The sequence below is a fragment of the Antedon bifida genome, chromosome 10 (assembly GCF_963402885.1).
Source record: "Antedon bifida chromosome 10, ecAntBifi1.1, whole genome shotgun sequence".
NCBI classification, from domain to species: domain Eukaryota; kingdom Metazoa; phylum Echinodermata; class Crinoidea; order Comatulida; family Antedonidae; genus Antedon; species Antedon bifida.
The window spans coordinates 20,193,385-20,213,675 of NC_136235.1; the positions used below are offsets into that span (position 1 = coordinate 20,193,385).

Genomic DNA, 20,291 nt, shown 5'->3' on the forward strand with positions numbered 1-20,291 from the left:
CGTGTATAATGTATTCTATGCTAACTTAGATAACAAAATAAACTGATGAGAACATTTTTTTTCCTAACTGAGATTTTATTTTCTAGCAAAAATGATTGATGCAGACGAAATTTGCCGAAACTCAGTCTCGCTGATAGCATTTGTGTCCTACTTTGATTCCTCCAAGAAGCAATGCCAAATTACCTTGTCTTTGTACCCTAAATAAACTTGATTTTTAAAAAAATGTTTTCTTGTTGATGATACCATAAGCACGTTGTTTTCTCTAGGCCGTATATATTTCCTTCTATAAAGCAGTGTGTCTGCACACTAGATGCAATTTAGGCGCGCTACCAACCAATTTAGGCGCGCTACCAACCAATTTAGGCACGCTAGGCCAACATCTAAATGTTATCTGAATTAAAGGGTAGATCATCAAGTAGATTGTAAAACATTATTGACTATAGCACCAAGTACATCATAAAATGCATAGAGAGAATTATACTGCGAACATCAATATACAAATACATATTAATTGCGTAGCGTTGTGTACAATAATGAACCCTAGGAAGCATTCGTTGGATCCTACCCAAGTAGAACTTAGGATGAATTGATAAATTGATGATTGACTGATGAATTGACAACTACTACATATTAGGCTACTCACCTGCAAGAAGTTTCTAAACATTAATCAGCTTCACCACTTCTGACAAAAATAGTCTCAAGTTAGATCATCTCCAAATTCAAAGAAAGTGCCCATTGAGAAGTTCCAAATTGATATGTTACATAATAATACTTCGGTTAGTTTTTAACATTTCATTTCAATGTAATTTGGTAATAAAAATACAAATTATTTTTATTTTTATTTGTAAATGTAACTCTTCTTTTTAATATATAAAACATAGTATAATAATCACAGTAAATAACAACAAATTAGTATGTACATTCTGTGAATCTTCATCAATTCAGTCAATTATCACAAGCTACAGTATTCTTCTTTAGAAACGCAATCAATATCTTTTTGTTCAACAAAAATATTATGATTAGATATGTAATGCATAACTTTCAAAGTTACATGTAAGCTTAAACCAAACTCCTAATAAACTGTATGGTGGTTCTTGTATAGTAAATAAATTTTAAACAAGGACCAATTTGCGACGAAAAAGGAAAAATAATAAGAAAATAAAGAACCTTAAAAAGTTAGTTAAATATATAGAGCGTACATTTCTTCTTATATTTAAACACTAATGGCATTTGTCATGTATGTGGTCAATAGGAGAACGTCCAGCGTACAGTTTACTTTATGTGGAAAGTAGTATACAAATTTGTATACGTACAACGTTATACCAGGGAAGAGTTAAATTTAACTCTTCCCTGGTTATACATCTATACATAGTTATAGATATTATGTGTTACAGATTATTAATAGATTATTCAGATGGTATATTATTTTAATACAGATCCTGTCTGTAAGATAACCATGCAACAATCACTTTAGTATCAGTATTTCCAATATAATACAAACTTGGAGTTCTTAATAAAGATAGAATGGGTTTAAGCAAATAGTTTGTAAAAAAAAAATTAAGTTTGATTGATTTTTTCATCTAATCAACTTCCTCTGAGGAAGAATTGCTGATTAAATATATTGATATTTGTAAAACTTCTACAATACAACATTGATATCATAAACAAAATGAACAAAATTGAATAGTATTTTTCATACACTTAAAATAAAGCAAAGTAGTTGATAGTAGTATTGTTCAATTGGTATGTTCTTATTGCCTCGGATCAACGAGAATTTCAAGACAAGCAAGCTCAATTATTGTCATATACAATATGTTTGGGTACGTTTATTCCAGACAAGCCATGATCCAGATGACAGTAGCAAGTTAAACGCAGAAAGACCTATAGTTGTAAATGTTGAAATTGTCTAAATCGTGATTTAACACATTGGATATTAAACACAGTCAACACTCCAACAATTAAAAAGATACCGACGAACACTCCAGCTACGAGTCCTATACTTGACTCTGTTTGACCGTTGATGCTCGAATCCACCGATTCTTGTCTGGAATTATGACCTTTAATCTGTGCAGGCATATTTCCAACAATTATTGTAGGCCTAGGTCTTTTTGGATTGTTTCCACCTACGCGAGGTTGGTGGTGAACTGTCGTTCCAGGTTGAGGTGGTAGAGGAGGTGGTGGCATTTTTGTCGTCGGTAGTGGCGGTCCCCATGTGACTGGTCTGCCTAACCTTGTGTAAGTCGGATAGCCGGTCGTAAAGAAAGAATCTGTGCCACCACCGGTTCGGCCACCTGATCGGCTATCGTCTCTCCGTTCTTCTCTCCGTTCGTCTGTACCGTTCGGATTAAGTGGATATTTCTCAGCAGCATCCGGGATATTTGTTCGTACATTAGATTTGGAAGTCTTTGATTCGCCACTATCACTTTCCGAATACTGTTGTTTATAATTTAAGTTTGTGTTGATTTGTCCTGCTGGTAGTCTGTGTGGTATGATGCCAGCATTGACTAGCATTACAGTCCAATGGCTTATTCCTAAAATTAACAGAAAAGAAAACATTAACAGTTATTTCATCTTTTTTTAATCTTTAGTAGGCCTAATTAAAAAAAATGTTTACAATATCGTGACATCCATCCATTGATTTCCACAGAACGTAACGCAAGGCGTAAGCGCGTCGCAAGTAATTTGACCCAATCACAATGCGATGGACGGTAAAGCTTGGTTCCCACTAGCGACGCAGCGTAATGCAATCTACGCAACGTAACAAAATGCCATTCTAATAATTGTGTTTGCCCTCCCTGCGTGAAATTAAACCTGCGATTTTTGCAGCACTGTTGCGTCGTCGGTTCCCACTTGGGATTACGCAATACAGCACTTTGCGTCGATACGTCGCTGGGTTGCGTTCTAGTGGGAACCACGCTTATGTTATGTCAAGCTCCGTCAGCACGTAATTACGATCTCAAAAAAGGGGGAAATTATGACTGTAATTATGTAATTATGACGTACGGCGACATTACAATACTATCGATGATAGTTGATATCATACAACGGAAATTCAATTTAGAACTAAACCACCTACCATAAAGCATTTATAATTTTGCCGACGAATCCTCAATTTATATTATAATAAGTTGAAGTATTGAATTATAATTTAATAATCTTTCTTTCACATTAGCCCATTTATTTTTAGCCTTATTTATATTTCGATTGATTTTCTTAATTTTGTTTCAAATAAAGCGTGGTTCCCACTAGAACGTAACGCAGCGACGCATCGACGCAAAGTGATGTATTGCGTAATCACAAGTGGGAACCGACGATGCCATAGTGCTGCAAACAAAGGTTTGATTTCACGCAGGCGGGAGCAAACACAATTATTAGAAGGGCATTTTCTTACGTTGCGTAGATTGCGTTACGTTGCGTCGCTAGTGGGAACCAAGCTTTACAAGTTGATGCAAGCCTGTGCCAGAAGGCCTACGGTGGTAAGAGGCATCCCCTAGCGATTACTGTGAATAGATAGTGTATGTATGCATCATGACAGATGACGGTAGGAATCGCAAAGAGCTTACCTATTTCTTAAATTAACTTAATCCTCTAAATATCTCTCTTTCAAAAAAAAAAAATATTTATTTTCCATTAAAAAAAACACCGTAGAGATTTGAACCCAAGCTGTGAGTACTCAAAACAGAGCATTACCCGTTACGCTATACAGTACATGACTGAACAGCTGATAATAGTCTATTTATTCGCGCTTCACATTACGTAATTCATCGTTACGTCATAATATGCATATTCATGACCGTCATCATGAGGGAACGAAGCTTGTATTAACCTGTTTACAACCAATATGACCGGTAGCTCAGTCGTCTGAGCGTCGTGTTGACAACACGTATGTCGTGGGTTCGATGCCCATGCTGGTCGGTGGAATAGAGTTAAAGGTATGCGACCACTGTGTTTGGGGTTCACAGAATTATACGTCCCCCTTTCCACCACACATCATGAGGCGACAACATCAATGCATCTGGTGATGTGCTGGAAACGACCCCAAAAGGCTGTGGCAGGGCCTTAGTGCTGAGGCAGGGAGAGCACATTTAACATCTTTTTTTTAATTTAATTTTTTTTTCAACCTGTATTCGATCTCGTAAATTTTATGTTTGGTGCCCTCAATTTTAAGAACACCCGTGTAGACCTGAAACTTTTTTAGAAAATTTACAAATTTAACATTACCATAATTATAGAAGGTGATTATTGTAATTGTTTTATGAATTGTACAATTAAAATTAGTAATTAGGCTTTTGTTTGTTTGTATTTTATTATTTTGTTCTGTGGAATTGGCGGTATGAATTGCATGCCTTATTGGCTCGCACTTTGACAACACTCACCATAGAGCTGATCATGTATACTTAATTTAAATATTTTAAAGTATAACTGCAATTTCCGAAGACCTAGTAGCTCTATTTTTCAAAATTTACATATTTCGCACCCTTCCAGACAGCAACCAGTTATGCCTCTGTTTCGTACCCTGTAATCCACTTCCAGCCCCAGATCCACCCCGACATTAAACTATACAGTACTATGACGTGTATAATATAATTTCTATATACACAAAAGACGACTTATAGGACGAGGCTAAACTCGTCTGATATGAGGTAAATGTAGTTTCACTGTTTTCCTGGTACATGGTGGTACTGTGGATTGTTGGACCCTGGGATTGGTAGCCAAGCTATGTTCTGCCTAATTATCATTCAGAATTGTTTCATTATATATTCATATGTATCTGTGGTTGGGTGATTGTTGTAATTGTGTAATGAATATTTTCATATTTCCGTTGCCGAGTTGTTATCCTATTACGAGTTGTCCAATAAGGCAAAAATAAAAATGAAATGTTAATACTGTATTTTGATATGAAGTGTCGCAGATGACAAAAACTGGGTCGAACGAACATGAAACAGAAATATAAGCATTAAGAGTATTAAGATTCTGTCAATGATACGAAATAAAACGGAAAATGTAGTAGGCGTAGCATCTTGGTGGATATAGTGATACTAATAACTCTTCTTTCAGCTACAAAATATCTTTCTTTGTTCAATAAGTTGCGTTGCTTTGTATAATTTCGACGCACCTTCTAAACATAGGACATTAATCGTCAGGATCATAATGCTGTAAATGTGAATACCACAATAAACTGATCATTGGTCATTTGTAATCTTGCTTGTGACAGATTATTGGTACAAACGATAGAATTTTTTTGAACATTAGTGAATTTATCGAGACGGTTAAATGCTTCCAGGTTTGTCTAAACACTCGGTGCGTGGTTTTCTTCTGCTACTCTTTTGTTCACTTATTATAAAACGGTAACCTTTAGAATATAATGATCCTCTGGTTTTGGAATGTGTGTTGTTTTCAGTTAGTTTATATAGCACATCCGCTAGTAATAGGCCTACTCTTAATGAAATGAAACAAATTAAAAATCTGAGTTCAATAACTGATAGAGCACTGATTCTTATGTATGACTCTCGTTTTCTGTTTCCGAACCAAATTATGGCATTTGTCTTAAGTAAGTTTTGTAATATTATTTAAAAAGAAGAAATCTAATTAAGTAGGCCTACATTTATACAAATAAAACAATTTTGATGTTGACTTTTATTTATTTAACTTTGTTTTACAAGGGTAGCTAGCTCTAACAACACAATTATTATTGCCCCAAAGTCTGTATTTAATGTCCTTTTATGTTAGTCCACCAGTCGACGTTTCGATTTTTTTCTGAAAATACATTATTGTATACGTAATTTTGAGCATTATATTATACGTATGAAACGCCATATGTGCCAAAATATTTATCTTTAGTAATTACGGGCTAGAACCTATAAATGTATATGTGCATAGAATTTGTGCTTCTCTAATCACAAACACCCAAACTTCCCATACAATTTTAAATGAATATTGAGAACCAATGCAATAATTTTTATACTCTGCGCATGCTCATAAGTTTTTGAGACAGTTCAATTAGTAACCCATATAAGATTCTCATGAAAAAGTTACTTTATCAAAACTATGAATAATTAATGTTGACGATTGAAATACGGAAACCCACACGCTCTGTCCCTTGTCGGGTACAAGACCTCGTTGCAGTTAGATGCACATGTGGAGTAATTCTGATGACGTAGTTTTGGCTTACAGCAGTGGAGTAACACAGATGCATGAGGCCCCTGGTTTAGGAACCCTAAGCGGCCCTCCAACTCTGGAGTCTCGGGCGTTTTTGGCTTTTTCGACATACTTAAATGCCTGGTTTTCCTCTTGGCATTGCTCAGGCCCTCCCCCTACCCACCATAAACTCCAAATAACTTTGGAAAATTTATTTTCAAATACTTTGAAGACGGAAGTTTTTAATTTTGGTATCCTGAGGAATAGTGATAACTTGGAGAGCGTGTAGTTAGAAGCATATCCTGCCAAACATCACAACAAGTACGGAGATCGTTAGCAATACGACGACTGTGTTCTGTTGATTTCAACCATACACAGTTGTTTTTGTAAATAATGTTGTTGATGCTGTTGAGTAATGTTGCGAAGCCTTATTGATAATTAACATGGCTAAATTTAGAATGATTCGTCTACATACGTTTGAGACCAATTTAAAACATTACGGTTGCCATTTTGATTCTGTAGGCCTACTACTACTTGAGTACCACCGAAAGATGACGTTAATTTGCATATTATATAAAGCTCTGTCTACACTATCAAACTGGTTGACAAAAAAGTGTGATGTGCCCACATATGGTAGTGATATGCCATCATGTCTATGGGCACCTCGCATTTTCATATTAACTTTGATAGTGTAGACAGGGCTTAATGTTATACAGTTTAAATTGTTAATAAAGGTCAGTTTTCCTTTATTAAAAATATCCTACATTTTAATTTTAAATAATCATCAGCTTATTATTCTTATCTGTTTTGTTTTGTGACTTTTCAGTGCTGTTTACCTCCATACATAATGATAATGAGTTGTTAAAGTTAGGTTAAATAAGAAATAAATAAAATAAATATATAATAAACATTATGAATGGGATGATCAAATAGCAGTAATATAATCTAATTTAGTTTTATTACTTAAAAGTGGATCATGTTAATCAACGTTTTGTCTCTACATGGATTTTGCCTTTTTGAGTATTACCGTACGTAAAATAAATGTCCTGTAATTTTCCCAAAAGTGCGTACTGTATTATGGAATAACAAAAAAGTTAAGAACTCCTACTTAATGTACTAAATTACTAAACAAACTTCTATGTAGGCCTACAGTACTATTAGTATTTAATCATAGCTTAATGTGCGAAAGGCAGTACATTCAGCATTTTGTTGGCTTGTCTCCACAACCCGAACTAAATCATGAAGACAAGTTGTTGCTAAGTGCTGTCACCGAACTCAAACGATTGTTAACAGACTACAATCAAACTAACTAGCTTAATTAACCAATAGATAAGTACACAGTTACCCATCATAATTAATTAACGGTTTATACTCACCAAAAATGGCCAAGAAGAAGATCATTTTTAAATATTGTACTCCCATTTTGTTTATGCTTGCAAAATGTTATCGTCTGATGTGAGTGTAAATAGAGTACGCACTGCGTTTGCTGATTTCCTTTTCCGTTCTTGCCTGTAATTTATAAATTTACAAAAGGAAGGTATTACGGTACAAACTAGTACTAGAGTATTATCGAGTTATGGATGCGTGCGTTCAGTGGTAATAAGGATACATAATGTAGGCCTACGTTAGTAACTTTTGGCCGATTCGTTTATAATGGTAATTTAATTAAGCGACGTCGATTTGATAATCATAAAAAGAACATTATAAAATAATGGTTACGCGGTTATGAGCTTGAAAAAAAAACGTAATTTTATGGCGGCAGGAAGATTTAATATTGTTTCCTATTTAATTATTGGGTTAGGAAAGAAAGAGTTTGGAGCATGCGTCGTAAGTCTCCGAATTGCGGCGCGGCCCGGGTCAGTTCCTTCCCAAATCCCACTCTAATCTTCCCCAGGTTCTTAACAGTTTAATAGACAGGGAGCTATTGCAAATGAAGTGAGAAAAGAAAACAGAAAGATCAAAGTAGGTAAGAATGAAGGCAAAATACTGATGACAATATTTAAAACAAAATGTGCGTGACTCCTGCATGAACACAATATATATGTATTAGGCCTACTTAAAACAATTACATTTATAAAAGAGATGTTTTTCTTTCTTGTTGATCCGTATATCGAAAGTACTAAAAATCCAAATGAAATTATTTAAAGAATTACATTTATATCGTACTATATTATTACATTCAAAATACTTTGGCAAACACTATGATTCAACATGATTCACGCCATGTCAAGGACCAATTCAGGTAAAGTCCACCAGCTAAATATTATGAAAAATAATTTGGTTTTACCTTCTGATTAATATATGAGGTTAAACAATTTCAAACAAACGCCTGTAGCCTGAACTACTATGAATGACATGAGGTTTATCGCAAATAGTGTGCTAGACGCATGATGAGAAGGGTTTGGGAGCAAACGTCACGACGCGTAGACCTACGTACGTGATTTGTTGTTTCACGCTTCCCATCATGCATTGTGCAATGTCGTTCATCACACAAGCTATTTCCAATAAACCTTATTAATGTAATACTAAATTCTAATCATCTATCATTAGCGTAAATTAATGTCTTTCTCGTGTACTTTAACTTCAGTTAATAATCCGTACTCGGCTTTCGCCCATTGTATACAACAAAAGGGACAGTAAGTTGCATTTAAATTAACATTCAGTTAGACAAGACTTACCATTGATATAACGATATCTACTACCCTACCAATGAAACTTCTTCCCTTTCACGTAACGGAAAATGACGTCACCGTTAAAACATTGCAAAAGTTTAAACTGCGCGTCCGCGTCTTCCTTCGTCACGTGTAACTTACCTTGTAATATGTTTGGAACTTTAAGTCTTCTAATAGATAATCAACTTTCTTTAGCAAAAATATGTTACAACTGTAATATCTTCCCTGGTATATTGTCATAGTGCGCACATCCCAAGCTATGACATTATCGGGTCAGGTCAATACTGGAGTCATGGTATGACAATGATAATTATTGCTGATCTGCTGTCTGACTTCTATTTTACTTGTAGGCCTATATCTGTGTTTATTGCATTTTGTAGGCAAACCGTACGATGCCATGCCACTCGCCCGAGGGGTGCTTAAGTTATTTTGGACATGGCCGTGATGCTAGGCTATTAGAGATAAGATATATCTAGGCTCATTAACTAATTAATATAAGAAGTATTTTTGTCCGGATATTACTTCAATCTCAAATTTGCAACCGGATTTTTCCTAATTTGCTCACCGCGTAAGTGACGTAAATAGGACCCATTCAACAAGTTAGGCGCCGTATTCTACTTAATTATTTTATAATTGTTGGTCCTAAAATATTATGATATTATTTTAATTGATACTCAAAATTCAAGATTCAATTTTATTTTGCCAATTAAAATGGAAATAATATGAACTACATTTTCATACGTAACGTCATCGTTGCGTATGCATGTTTATGACAGAAGATGGGTATATATAACCTAGGTATGTGTGCATAATGCGGACCAATGAATTTAAAGAGCCCAAACGTGTTTTGGTTCTTCTTCTTCTGGTTTTAATATCTATGATCAACACCTTTTGCGTATTACCGCCCCCAGTATTCTGGATGATGGGTTAAAAAAACTATTTCAGAAAATGGAGCAAATTTGATATATTATATGATATTTTGAAGCCTCTGGTGTAGGGAGGGGTGAGGTTCGAAGAATTTAAATTACTGGTTTGTACTTCTTTCAGGCAAAACATGAAATGTGAATCAATATTAGGTTTGCGACACCATTAATTTAAAACGGTCTTTTCGTATAGTTGTTAATGTAATTAATTTGACTATATCATAATATTATAAGCAGATAATAATTTATCAAAATATACAAATTAATATAATTTTTACTTCAATCAAAATATTATTCATTTTAACATCCGGGTTTATTTTTTATAATTAAAACCGTATTATGGTTTTGACCAATCATATCATAGAATCAGGTCATGCATATTAATCATCATGATGTCGTCATATAATGTAGTAGTACTGACAGTTAGATTCAGTTAGTAGTGTATAAGGCCCACTATATACAATTATATTGGTTATGTAAATGCTGTATACTACGTAGCTGTTCATTCTTGCCATTGATTGTCTAAAAGGGTTCTGGGAAAGAGTCTACTCGATAATAAATTAAGGTAGGATGTCGTATAAGGGATGGGGGAGTCAAAATTTAATTTATATATATATAGCAATCATTGTGTCACGAGACTCGGAATAGGAGAATCTTAGGAGGATCGGCCCTCGGCTTTATTGATTTCTTTATGATTTTTGTGAGTGAGAATACGTAGGTGCTGTGTTTTTATAGGGGTGCGCTGACTTGGGTCTAAATGAATGAGGCCAAATAAAAATATAAAAGTATTATATAGGCATTTATATATTTTTTTATATAGTGTCTTAAAAGACACTCGAGTTCTCAATGCTTCAGTTTAAGACAATTAGGCTAAAAGGTCAGAGAACCAGATCGAGTGTGAGTTTCTTCCAACTTATCGAGTGGCGCGCAAATTAAAAATACACAACATAATGGGTAGGCCTATAACTAAATGACATAAATCGTTGTGGTATACTGTATAAGCAAACTTAGACATAACTTAATGGTAATTATATAATGTATTAATATCCGCAAAGAAAAACTTAAATCCTTAACGGTATAGGCCTAGTAGTAGTAACACGTCAAATAGATGAATATCGAAAAAATAGAAAAAAAAATCTCTGAAATTTATTCAAAGCATGCAAGTTGTTAAAGATTGCCTTGTTGAGATGAGGCCTACTAATTGCAAAAGGGCCTATTTCTTGGCTTATTCGCAATTAAAATAGCGCTTGTTTATACAAAATTATTAATCAGATCTTTGGTACTTTCGTACGATTATAGTGCGAATATGTAGGTGTTAGTGCGTGGACGACCGGAAAATCGTATGATCAAATGACCTTCGTTTCAAGGTCAATTTTACTACTAAAAAATTAAACGCGTCACAAAATCGCGCTTCATTCGTCAAAACAAAATACACACCTACTGCACGCCCCCTCGCCGCCGCCGAGGAGGAGAAGAAGAAGAATAGCCTAGCATTTTATTCAGAGTTTATTCGAATAAATATTTACAGTAACTATCGATTTTACTTGTTTTTAGGTTACTAATTGTTATTGTATCACACTAGGCCTAGCCTACATGATTTGAGTGGAAAATGATGTTAACTTTAGGCGGAGACCCCCTGCCTGCTGATGTGCATTCCTTAATCGGTGTCGCCCGCGAGAAATTACGGCTGCTGTCGTTTTGTGTTCTAAGATCAGTCTAGGCCTAGGGCCTAGCTAGGATCTTGACTGGTCGTGCCACCCACTCGTCAACACAATTCTACATTATTAATACACGATTTATGCAGTACTTGAAAATGACTCACTCATATATCATAATATTAATAGGCCTAACTAAGCTTAATACACACAATTTGTAACCACATTTGTTGGTGGTTTAATTTACCTTTCATTTTCAGTGTAAATCTAGAATGTTCCAAGCCAGATTTACTTTCCATGAGTTCATTAAGCACCACTTCTAGGTAATAAGTTTATTTGTATAAGCATTGTAGTACTAATTGTCAATTTTGTATGACCCACTATACTGACGCAGGGGTGCTTAAAAAAAACGTAGACGTACGTCACATCAATGAACAATGATGTGTCAATGTCCGTCACTTTACCACCCATATCATGAACAACATGGTCACAATGCATTGAAATGGGTGCATCATGGTTTCATAGTAAAGGTAAGTCACATTTTTGACGCAGGGATGTGTCTTGGCATGGTATGACACACATCGGACAATTGACTCACCTCTCCAAGTGCATTACAGGGGAATATTCATTTAATTTAGTTTACTGTCCAGTTTATTTACCCTTAAGCCCACTTTTTTTGCATACCATTTTATGCTACTTAAACTAACAGTAAGGAAGGAGACAAAGCATAGTATCTAATTCAAGGACAAAAAAAATACCAAAAGTGTTTTCTAGAATCCGACTATTCAATTTATCTGAAACGGAATAATTCACAAACCCTCAATTGAAATTCCTACTTCAGAAGATTACCAGAAGCCACAATGTACAGTAGTATTTCTTATACAATCCTATATGACCTACTAAGCGCTGGCAATTGGTTTGTCAAGGTTATAGAAAACATAATTAAGTTAATAAATGTATATCATCCTACCTTTGCCAACATTAGGTTAGAAGAAAAATGATGAGTGTCATAAATGACTATAAGACTATCTTTGTGATTAATAGTTTTCTATTTAGAATAATTATTTATGTTAAATAAAAACTTTATTACAAAATACTACTATATCATATCTTTATACACAATTATTATATTATATGTGAAATAATTTTGAAAATTGACAATTTCTTTGACCAATTTTTCTCTGTGAATTTGTTTTCTTTTTTTCTTGCACGACTTTTAAACAATTAAAACTTTTTTGGGAATGGGGGCAGCAATACTTTTTTTTCTTTTTGTAAGAAAAAGTTTGCAAACAATATCAGTAGAGAAAAGATTAAACAGTCCTGACTGTTATTAATCCCGTCCTGTCGCATTTCCAGTACATGGTGACCTGCGGTACCGCCGGGAAGGACTCCAGACAAACTGTATGTGTTAAATAAACTAGGCCTGTACTTTAATTATTTCATCTATGTTGTCGTTCCCTAAAGGCATGTGATTTAAAAATACTTTTGGGGCTTGCGCAAGGAGATTTAAAAATCTGTTTAATATTGATTCAAAACTATAAAATTGAATCATTGTAAAGTGCTTAATGTATGGTTAAACCATGTGTAAAGAAAATTGGAATTATTTTTTTTGAATTTGATTTTAAACTTAAGTTCTGGTTTGGATACCAAATTTATGAGCTAACATTTATACTTTTATGAAACATTATCCATAGCCAAAAAAAAAGAAAAAACAACATGCTATTAAAAAAAACTATAATTTATGTTACTTACTAAAATATTATTAATAATATGCTTATAATGTTTGATTGGCATCTGTTTTTTCTTTTTAAATAATTACAGTTTACTAATTAACTACTTAAAATATAATCAAACTACCGTTGCCTTTTACAATAATTATAATGCAAGTATGCTGGTATAAAACTCAGTGGGTATAACTAGACTCTTCCCTGGTATTACCTAACAAAAGGCAAATACGTGATCACCATGCATCACTGTACAGTGAAGTGCAACTTGTGTATGGACCAGCCTTTGTCCAAATATTTAAATTTGTGATTCTTTTTTTTTGGATCCTGTTTATGGTCAGTATACTGACAATTGGCATGCACACTTGGGTCAATGGAAAGGTTTTTCATCTGAAAATTAAATATCAGTTCAAACATGAACTGAAATATGAAACAGGGATAATTGAAATTAGACTATTATGTAGTTTACTTAGCACAGCAAATATTAAACTTAATTCCTCTGTAAATACTAATTAATAAACAAAACATGGTCGCAAATTGTGGTTGTTGTCAATGTTAACAAGTTTGTATTGTGTTTTGGAATTTTCTGTGCAACTCGGATTTACATATAAAAAAATGTGACCCGACATTTGTCGCTTTCCCAGAATTATCTTCTTTACACTTTTTTCAACACCGACAAAATGTATACTTTTATAAATGCATCTGACCTACATTAATATTCAAGAGCCTGAACAGCGGTCATCTTTAAGGTTATTTTTGACTGACCCCGCTGGAGCCGTCAACCAGTTTTTTTACTTGGCCATATTCAATTTTACTTGCCATAATAATATAATAAACAATAAGTTTAATACTAATTTAACCCTTTTTTGGTGAAAATTAACTGGCCAAATGAGGTTTGGGGTTTTACTGACCATTGGTCAATGGACTTGGATATACCGTAGTACTGTAGGCATAATTTGAACACTACTGGGTATAAGTTTTAACTTTTGGACCAATTCAAAGTTACAGCAAAGTTCTCTCTTTACATGATTAGTACTATTATTACAGTGTACAGTTAGTACGGTATGTATAATGAAAATTGATTTATTTTTTTCAGGTATACTGTAGGTTGACAAAATGGCAACAGAAAATACGGATGAATCATCACACAAGTTGAACAATGGTTCAACCACTAACATTGCACATGATGCATCAGGGACACAGGAAACACAGTAAGTACTCTACTTAGTGCAACTTTAGTCCTTTTTAAGTAATATGTGTGACGTGTGGTAGGTCAAGGTATCATACTACTGGAATTAATCAACGAACCACTGACTTCATTCATTCATTCTGTATTTCAACTGTCTTTCGTTCTCTATAAAAGATGGTTACGTCTTGCATTGTGCGGGAAGGTCCCATATTTTTAAAGAAACACGCATTTTGCACAAATACATGCGTGATCACACATTTGTCACGCATTTAGCGCAAGTCTATGCCAGACCATTTTTATCACGTTAAACTAAACATAAAATAAATGTCACAAAAGAATGTAGAGTATGAGATAATTACAAGTGGTATGTTAAGTCTTCAAGCATCAAACATTGTAAAGTACCATAGATGACACTTGCTTTGCTTTACTTGACTTTTGATCAATTTTTATCGTTGACATACTGTGTATATGTACAGAAGAGGAATACACATTGTACACACTGTTTGTACTAATTGATAAAGTCTGCCCTTTTAGTGTTTAAAGTCTATAATGTAATCACCCTACATTTTAACATGGCAGATTATTTTACAGTAGTATCCAAAACCCATTTAAAAATCTAAAATTTCTTTTTATAATTTTAACTTAAGATATTAAACTGTTTCTGCTGTGAACTGCTGTTGTTAAAAAAATGCAATTTCTGTAATAGGGTTTTTTAACTGGTTTTAATTACATATTTTGATTTATGATCAAAATTTTGATTGCTTTTTTGTTTATATTTTGATGTATCTTTAGATATTTTTGAATAAATTGAATAGTATAATAGCAAAACATGTTGATGATTGTATTAGTTATAAACCTGTATTAATTTATTCTAGATCTACTGCTGGTTTAGACTCATCAGAAATACAAGTTGAGAATTTAAAGGCATTCAAAGATGGTAGGTATAGTTTAATCTCTCTTTTTTTCATGAACAAACCATTGCTTTCGAGAGATATAAGGTGTATCTTCAAATAAAATTTTAGTTATCACAGTCACAGTCAGTGAAAAAAAAACATGAAAAATAAAGATCAATAAAATCAGATTTTGAATAGGCCATTTTGCAGTTTTAACAAAGTTATTCACTTCTGTAGAAAAAAAATCCACAAAAATAATTATTTCACTTATATAGACAAAAAAAACGGTTAATTTTAACCAAAAACCATTGTCTGACAGACAATTTAGGTACAGTATCTTTTGCTTTAATTTACATTTTTAGTCAAAGTGAATAATTTGTGGCATTAAAATGGCATATTCAACAACAACAAATTTTTAAAATTATTTTTTTAGGGGACAATATATCTTTAACTTAACTAATTGCGCACTAAGTTTCCAATAGTTCCTTGCTTATTAAAACATTTTTTTTTTCTGCAACTAGGAGAGTTAGCAGATGCCGATTCACTTTGGACTTGTAATGTCAACAATGCTGTAACCCTTCGCATGGGTAAATCAGGCACCGCTGCCATCCCGCCTGAGACTGTACCTAAGCTGTTTGCAAGAATCGCTAAGGAACATCCAAATGCACCTGCGATTGCTGATAAAGTAGGAGATGAGTGGAAGTTCTGGACATTCACAGAATACTATAAGGAATGTGTGAATGCAGCAAAGTCATTCTTAAAGGTGAATCAAACTTGTTGTTTATTTATTTACTTTTAGATAGTTTACACAAATGAATTCAAACAAAATATGTATGATATAATGAGCATTTCATTTTTTATGTTGGTCTTCTTTTGATATAAGTTGCAATAGATTGGATATGGTTTTAGAATAAGAGTTTTATTAGTGAAAATGATCTTGTTAGGTGTATTACGAACTATCTGTTTACAATCTTCAAATCTCTTCACTAAATGGGAGAAAATCATATTTTGAGTGTGATTTTCCGTTTTGTTTGTTATATATATGGAATTTTTATACTGATTTAAAATAAAGTGATCAACCAATCAATATGTAATGATGTATGTATGTATTAATGTTTAATGATTTATAATCAAAGAATTGGAATGATATATTTATTGATAAGAACCATAAAGCAGCACATATGGAATGAAAAACATTTGAAACAAACCTTTCAACAGTAATTTGGTTTAAATTGATGGTTTTACTTTTTATTCTACGTTTTTGCCGTAATATTAAAGGATTAATTGAATTAAATTACCAAAGCACATTAATGTTTTTCTACCTGCAACAGTGTGTATTTGTTGGCTCACAAGGGTATGAACAATGGCAATCTATCCATTGACACAATTTTAATGATTTCATAAAGTCATCTATTAATGTAAATGTGTTCAAATTTAACTTTAAATTTTAGTTCATGAAAATCACTATGTACCTATACTATACACCTTTTCAGTGGCGGATAATGTAATATCTTGGTATTGTTGATTTTTAAGTTGAATTTTATTTTTTAGCTCGGTTTAGAGAGAAATCATGGAGTTGGTATTATGGGATTCAATTCACCAGAATGGTTTATATCTGATCTTGGAGCCATGTTTGCTGGGTATGTGCACAAAAATCAAATTTAAATTGTTTCTTGAAAAAAAAAACGTGCAAATTAATATATAATTAGTACTTAGGTTGTCTCAAATCGTAAGCTTGATTCCCACTAGAGGCGCGACGTATTGACGCAAAGTGCTGTATTGCGTAATCATAAGTGAAAACCCATGCAACAGGACTACAAACATCGCCGGCGGGGTTAAACACAATTATTGGAAGGGCATTTTTTACATTGCGTAGGTTGCGTTACGTTGCGTATCTAGTGGAAACCATGTTTAATGGTCCCTATTGAATTTGATTTGTTCGCAGGGGATTAGGAGTTGGCATCTACACAACAAACTCACCAGAAGCTTGTCATTACGTTGCCAGCAACTGTGAGGCTAATGTAATTGTGGTTGAGAATGAAACTCAACTGAAGAAGATTCTTAAAATATGGGACAAGTTACCACACTTGAAAGCTATTGTCCAGTACAAAGGAGAGGTGCAAGATAAGAGAGAAAATTTATACAATGTATGTGAAAATATGTTTTTCAATTAGAGATAAAAATATCAAAGAAGTCCAAGGGGGTTAATAATACAGTAGTGTGCCTTGTATTAAATAAATCCTAACATTTCTCAGTATGTACTAAAAAATGATGAAAAACCTAAACAATGTACACAGCAGAGCTAGTTCTGTAGCAAAGATTATTTTGTTCACTGCACAATGCTGTTTTTTTTTCTGTTTACTTGTTACTGCGCAGCGCTGCATCAGTTCATTCTTCTTTTTTTTTAAATTGTTAAATAACTTTGAAATACATAGGTATTGTGTTAAAATTATCTATGTAAAGCTCTGTCTACACTATCAAACTTATATGATGATGTCATACTGTATCACTACTATATTTGGGCACATCCCTACCATGATGATGTTATATCACTACTATATTTGGGCATATCACTACCATATTTGGACACATCACACTTTTTTTGTCAAACTAGTTTGATAGTGTAGACAGAACTGAAGGAAATAACATGTTTGAGTTCTGTTTCTCCATTATTTATTTTTTGTTTTTTACAGTGGAAAGAGTTTATGGCTCTTGGTTCCGACACCAGTGATGATGTCATCAACTCCATTTTAGAATCTCAAGCACCAAATCAGTGCTGTACACTGATATATACATCAGGAACAACGGGTAACCCCAAGGGGGTCATGATCAGCCATGACAATGTAAGTGAATCTTACTCATAGAACATTAAGACACAAATAATATTGAGCAAAGATAATATAAAGCTATAATAAAGTTATTGTCATCAATTGTCCTAATTTTATGCTATTCTCTTTATCTGATGAGTATTCAGTCTAAAATAAATAAATATAGATATTTTTTCATGAACAAGTGTTTGATATGTTAAAGATAAGTGTTTATAGTATCGTTTTTTATTGAAATTTTAAAATGGATAGGTTAGGCCGTTTTTCACATTCTGAACTTCAAGGCTAAATATCTCAAAATTGGGTTGCGACTCTGCGCCACTTTTGTGATGCCAGGCCTTAAATATGATCAGCTATTTTGTATTTATTATTACTGTACCTATACTACAGTAAATTAATATGCTATACTTATTGTCTTGTAGTATGTGTGGACTGCCAAAGTAAGCTTTAAGACCACAGGCCTGCTACCTGGAGAACATTGTGGCATCAGCTACCTGCCTCTAAGTCATGTAGCTGCACAGCTTATGGAGATGTTTATCCCAATGGTTGGAGGTGGGTGTGTATACTTTGCAAGGCCTGATGCTTTAAAGGTAAGTAGGCAATGTATCACCTAACTGTGTATGTTTGCTTTTTTTGAAATAGGGGGCCTAAAAATGGTGAAATGAAGGGCTGAGCTTAAATTGATGTCCTATCTTTTGTATTACAATTAGCGAAAGTTAAGGGGAACCAGACCGACTGGGCACCCCCTCTCCCCCTTGGATCAACTGTGAGGCTAATGTTATTGTGGTTGAGAATAAAACTGAACTGAAAAAGAATCCACTCTCCTCCATATTTAAATTTCGCCATTTTTTAAATTGTACATAAAAAAGAGCTTTTTTGTCAAGTAATTATCTATGTTAATCATTTGTTAACAGGGCACTTTGGTGGACACCATCAAGGAGGTCCGACCAACGGCAATTCTCGGAGTGCCACGTGTTTGGGAGAAGATTATGGAAAGGATGCGCTTAGTGAGTCAAAATGTGACAGGTTTCAAGAAGCGTGTTGCAGTATGGGCTAAAGGCATTGGATATCGTGGCAACATTAATACCATGAATGGGTATGTTATCATCAATCAACTATATCATTTGTGTACCTAAACTTGATGTATAGTATCATTGGTTTTACATACACAGGTTGATCATTTAATACAGATATGTTTTCACACTGTTTTATCTGTCGGAGGTAACTTTCAGTATACCTGTGGTTTAGCTAGTTTTGCGTTCAAACGTAAAAAAATACACCCTATAAATCACCTGATATACCCTGATTAATTGCGCTTGTCTAATTATATTCTGAAACCTCTCAGAATTGGTTGTACCGATGAAACCTATCGTCGTATGAGAGGTACTGTATATACAATGTATTTGGGTACGACACAGAGATATGGGTTCAAGTCCTGTCATATGTCAGAATTTTTTCTCATGACAAATTGCAACTCCACTCCCAAAGACAATTGCAATAAGTATTTTTTATGTAGAGCATCTTGTGTTTTGCCGCATCTTTAAAAAAGATAGTGAATAAATTTGATAATGTTATCTTTATCATTTTGCCTAAATATATTAAAGCTATAAACAAAATGTATTTTGTTACTTATAGAGAACCAAAACCATGGGGCTGGAGTCTTGCCAATATGCTCCTATTCAGGAAGGTATGTATTTAATTCAAGCTTTTAAACTTCCATTCACAAATACTAAATATTTATGTTTAATTATTATTGGTTGCTCGTTACATTGCTGGTACCATCATATATTATGTTGCAGGTAATAATAACAGAAATATAAATATGTAATAGTTAAAATTCATTTATCTATACAGTCACATACCCACACAAATTACTGTATTATTTATCTGTTATTTATTTTAAATGCACTCTCTACTCTCCTAATAAATTCAATAACACCAATATTATTAATTACAAGATATAATAATTAAATCAAAGACAAATTACTGAAGATAATGATAATTCTGTGAGTATCACTGGATGGATCTCAATGAAGATAAAAATAAAATAAGCACTGAAAAAATGACAATGCTGTGGGTATCAATGGCTGGATCTCAATGGAGATACAAATAAAATAAGCAAAAAGCTATATCAAAACAAAAAAGTAAAACAGCCAGAAAGAAATAATAAAAAACTATATTTAAACTCGTCACTTTGACGAGTTAGTTATCCGCACTTACAAACACCATGTGCACGTACAAAAGAATATGTGCACATACAAAGATATAACTC

General features: G+C 33.6%; 2 protein-coding genes across 4 annotated transcripts in view; one reads left to right on the forward strand and one right to left on the reverse strand.

Moving 5' to 3' along the window:
* Positions 1-20,291, forward strand: part of LOC144853554 (long-chain-fatty-acid--CoA ligase ACSBG2-like) — a 28,459-nt gene that overhangs the window by 177 nt on the left and 7,991 nt on the right. Inside the window, exons 1-10 of one of the 2 annotated variants that reach the window (XM_078711259.1) lie at positions 11,134-11,260; positions 14,209-14,323; positions 15,177-15,238; positions 15,716-15,957; positions 16,746-16,834; positions 17,140-17,341; positions 17,888-18,037; positions 18,442-18,609; positions 18,934-19,115; positions 19,655-19,706. In XM_078711259.1, coding sequence (XP_078567385.1) covers positions 14,229-14,323; positions 15,177-15,238; positions 15,716-15,957; positions 16,746-16,834; positions 17,140-17,341; positions 17,888-18,037; positions 18,442-18,609; positions 18,934-19,115; positions 19,655-19,706 — 1,242 coding nt within the window. In that variant the 5' untranslated portion in view covers positions 11,134-11,260; positions 14,209-14,228. Of the gene's footprint in view, positions 1-11,133; positions 11,261-14,208; positions 14,324-15,176; positions 15,239-15,715; positions 15,958-16,745; positions 16,835-17,139; positions 17,342-17,887; positions 18,038-18,441; positions 18,610-18,933; positions 19,116-19,654; positions 19,707-20,291 lie in introns of those variants that run through there. The other variant, XM_078711260.1, reaches the window with a different exon arrangement.
* On the reverse strand, positions 1,137-8,838 carry LOC144854278 (uncharacterized). 2 transcript variants are annotated; one of them, XM_078712203.1, is made up of 3 exons: positions 8,817-8,838; positions 7,515-7,647; positions 1,137-2,531 (listed from the first exon to the last, which is right to left on the reverse strand). In XM_078712203.1, exons 2-3 carry the CDS (start codon positions 7,558-7,560, stop codon positions 1,882-1,884), a joined length of 696 nt encoding a protein of 231 aa, XP_078568329.1. In that variant the 5' UTR covers positions 7,561-7,647; positions 8,817-8,838; the 3' UTR covers positions 1,137-1,881. The 2 variants fall into 2 exon arrangements, with proteins under 2 accessions (XP_078568329.1, XP_078568330.1); XM_078712204.1 differs by lacking the exon at positions 8,817-8,838 and having other exon boundaries at positions 7,515-7,698.

What these genes read in the sequence shown, in the direction of transcription:
- LOC144854278 (XM_078712203.1), bottom strand. Translation starts at nt 7,560, where the DNA reads ATGGGAGTACAATATTTAAAAATGATCTTCTTCTTGGCCATTTTTG. An exon ending in CTTCTTCTTGGCCATTTTTG is followed by an intron (nt 2,532 to 7,514) that starts GTGAGTATAAAC and finishes TGTTAATTTTAG; the next exon opens with GAATAAGCCATTGGACTGTA.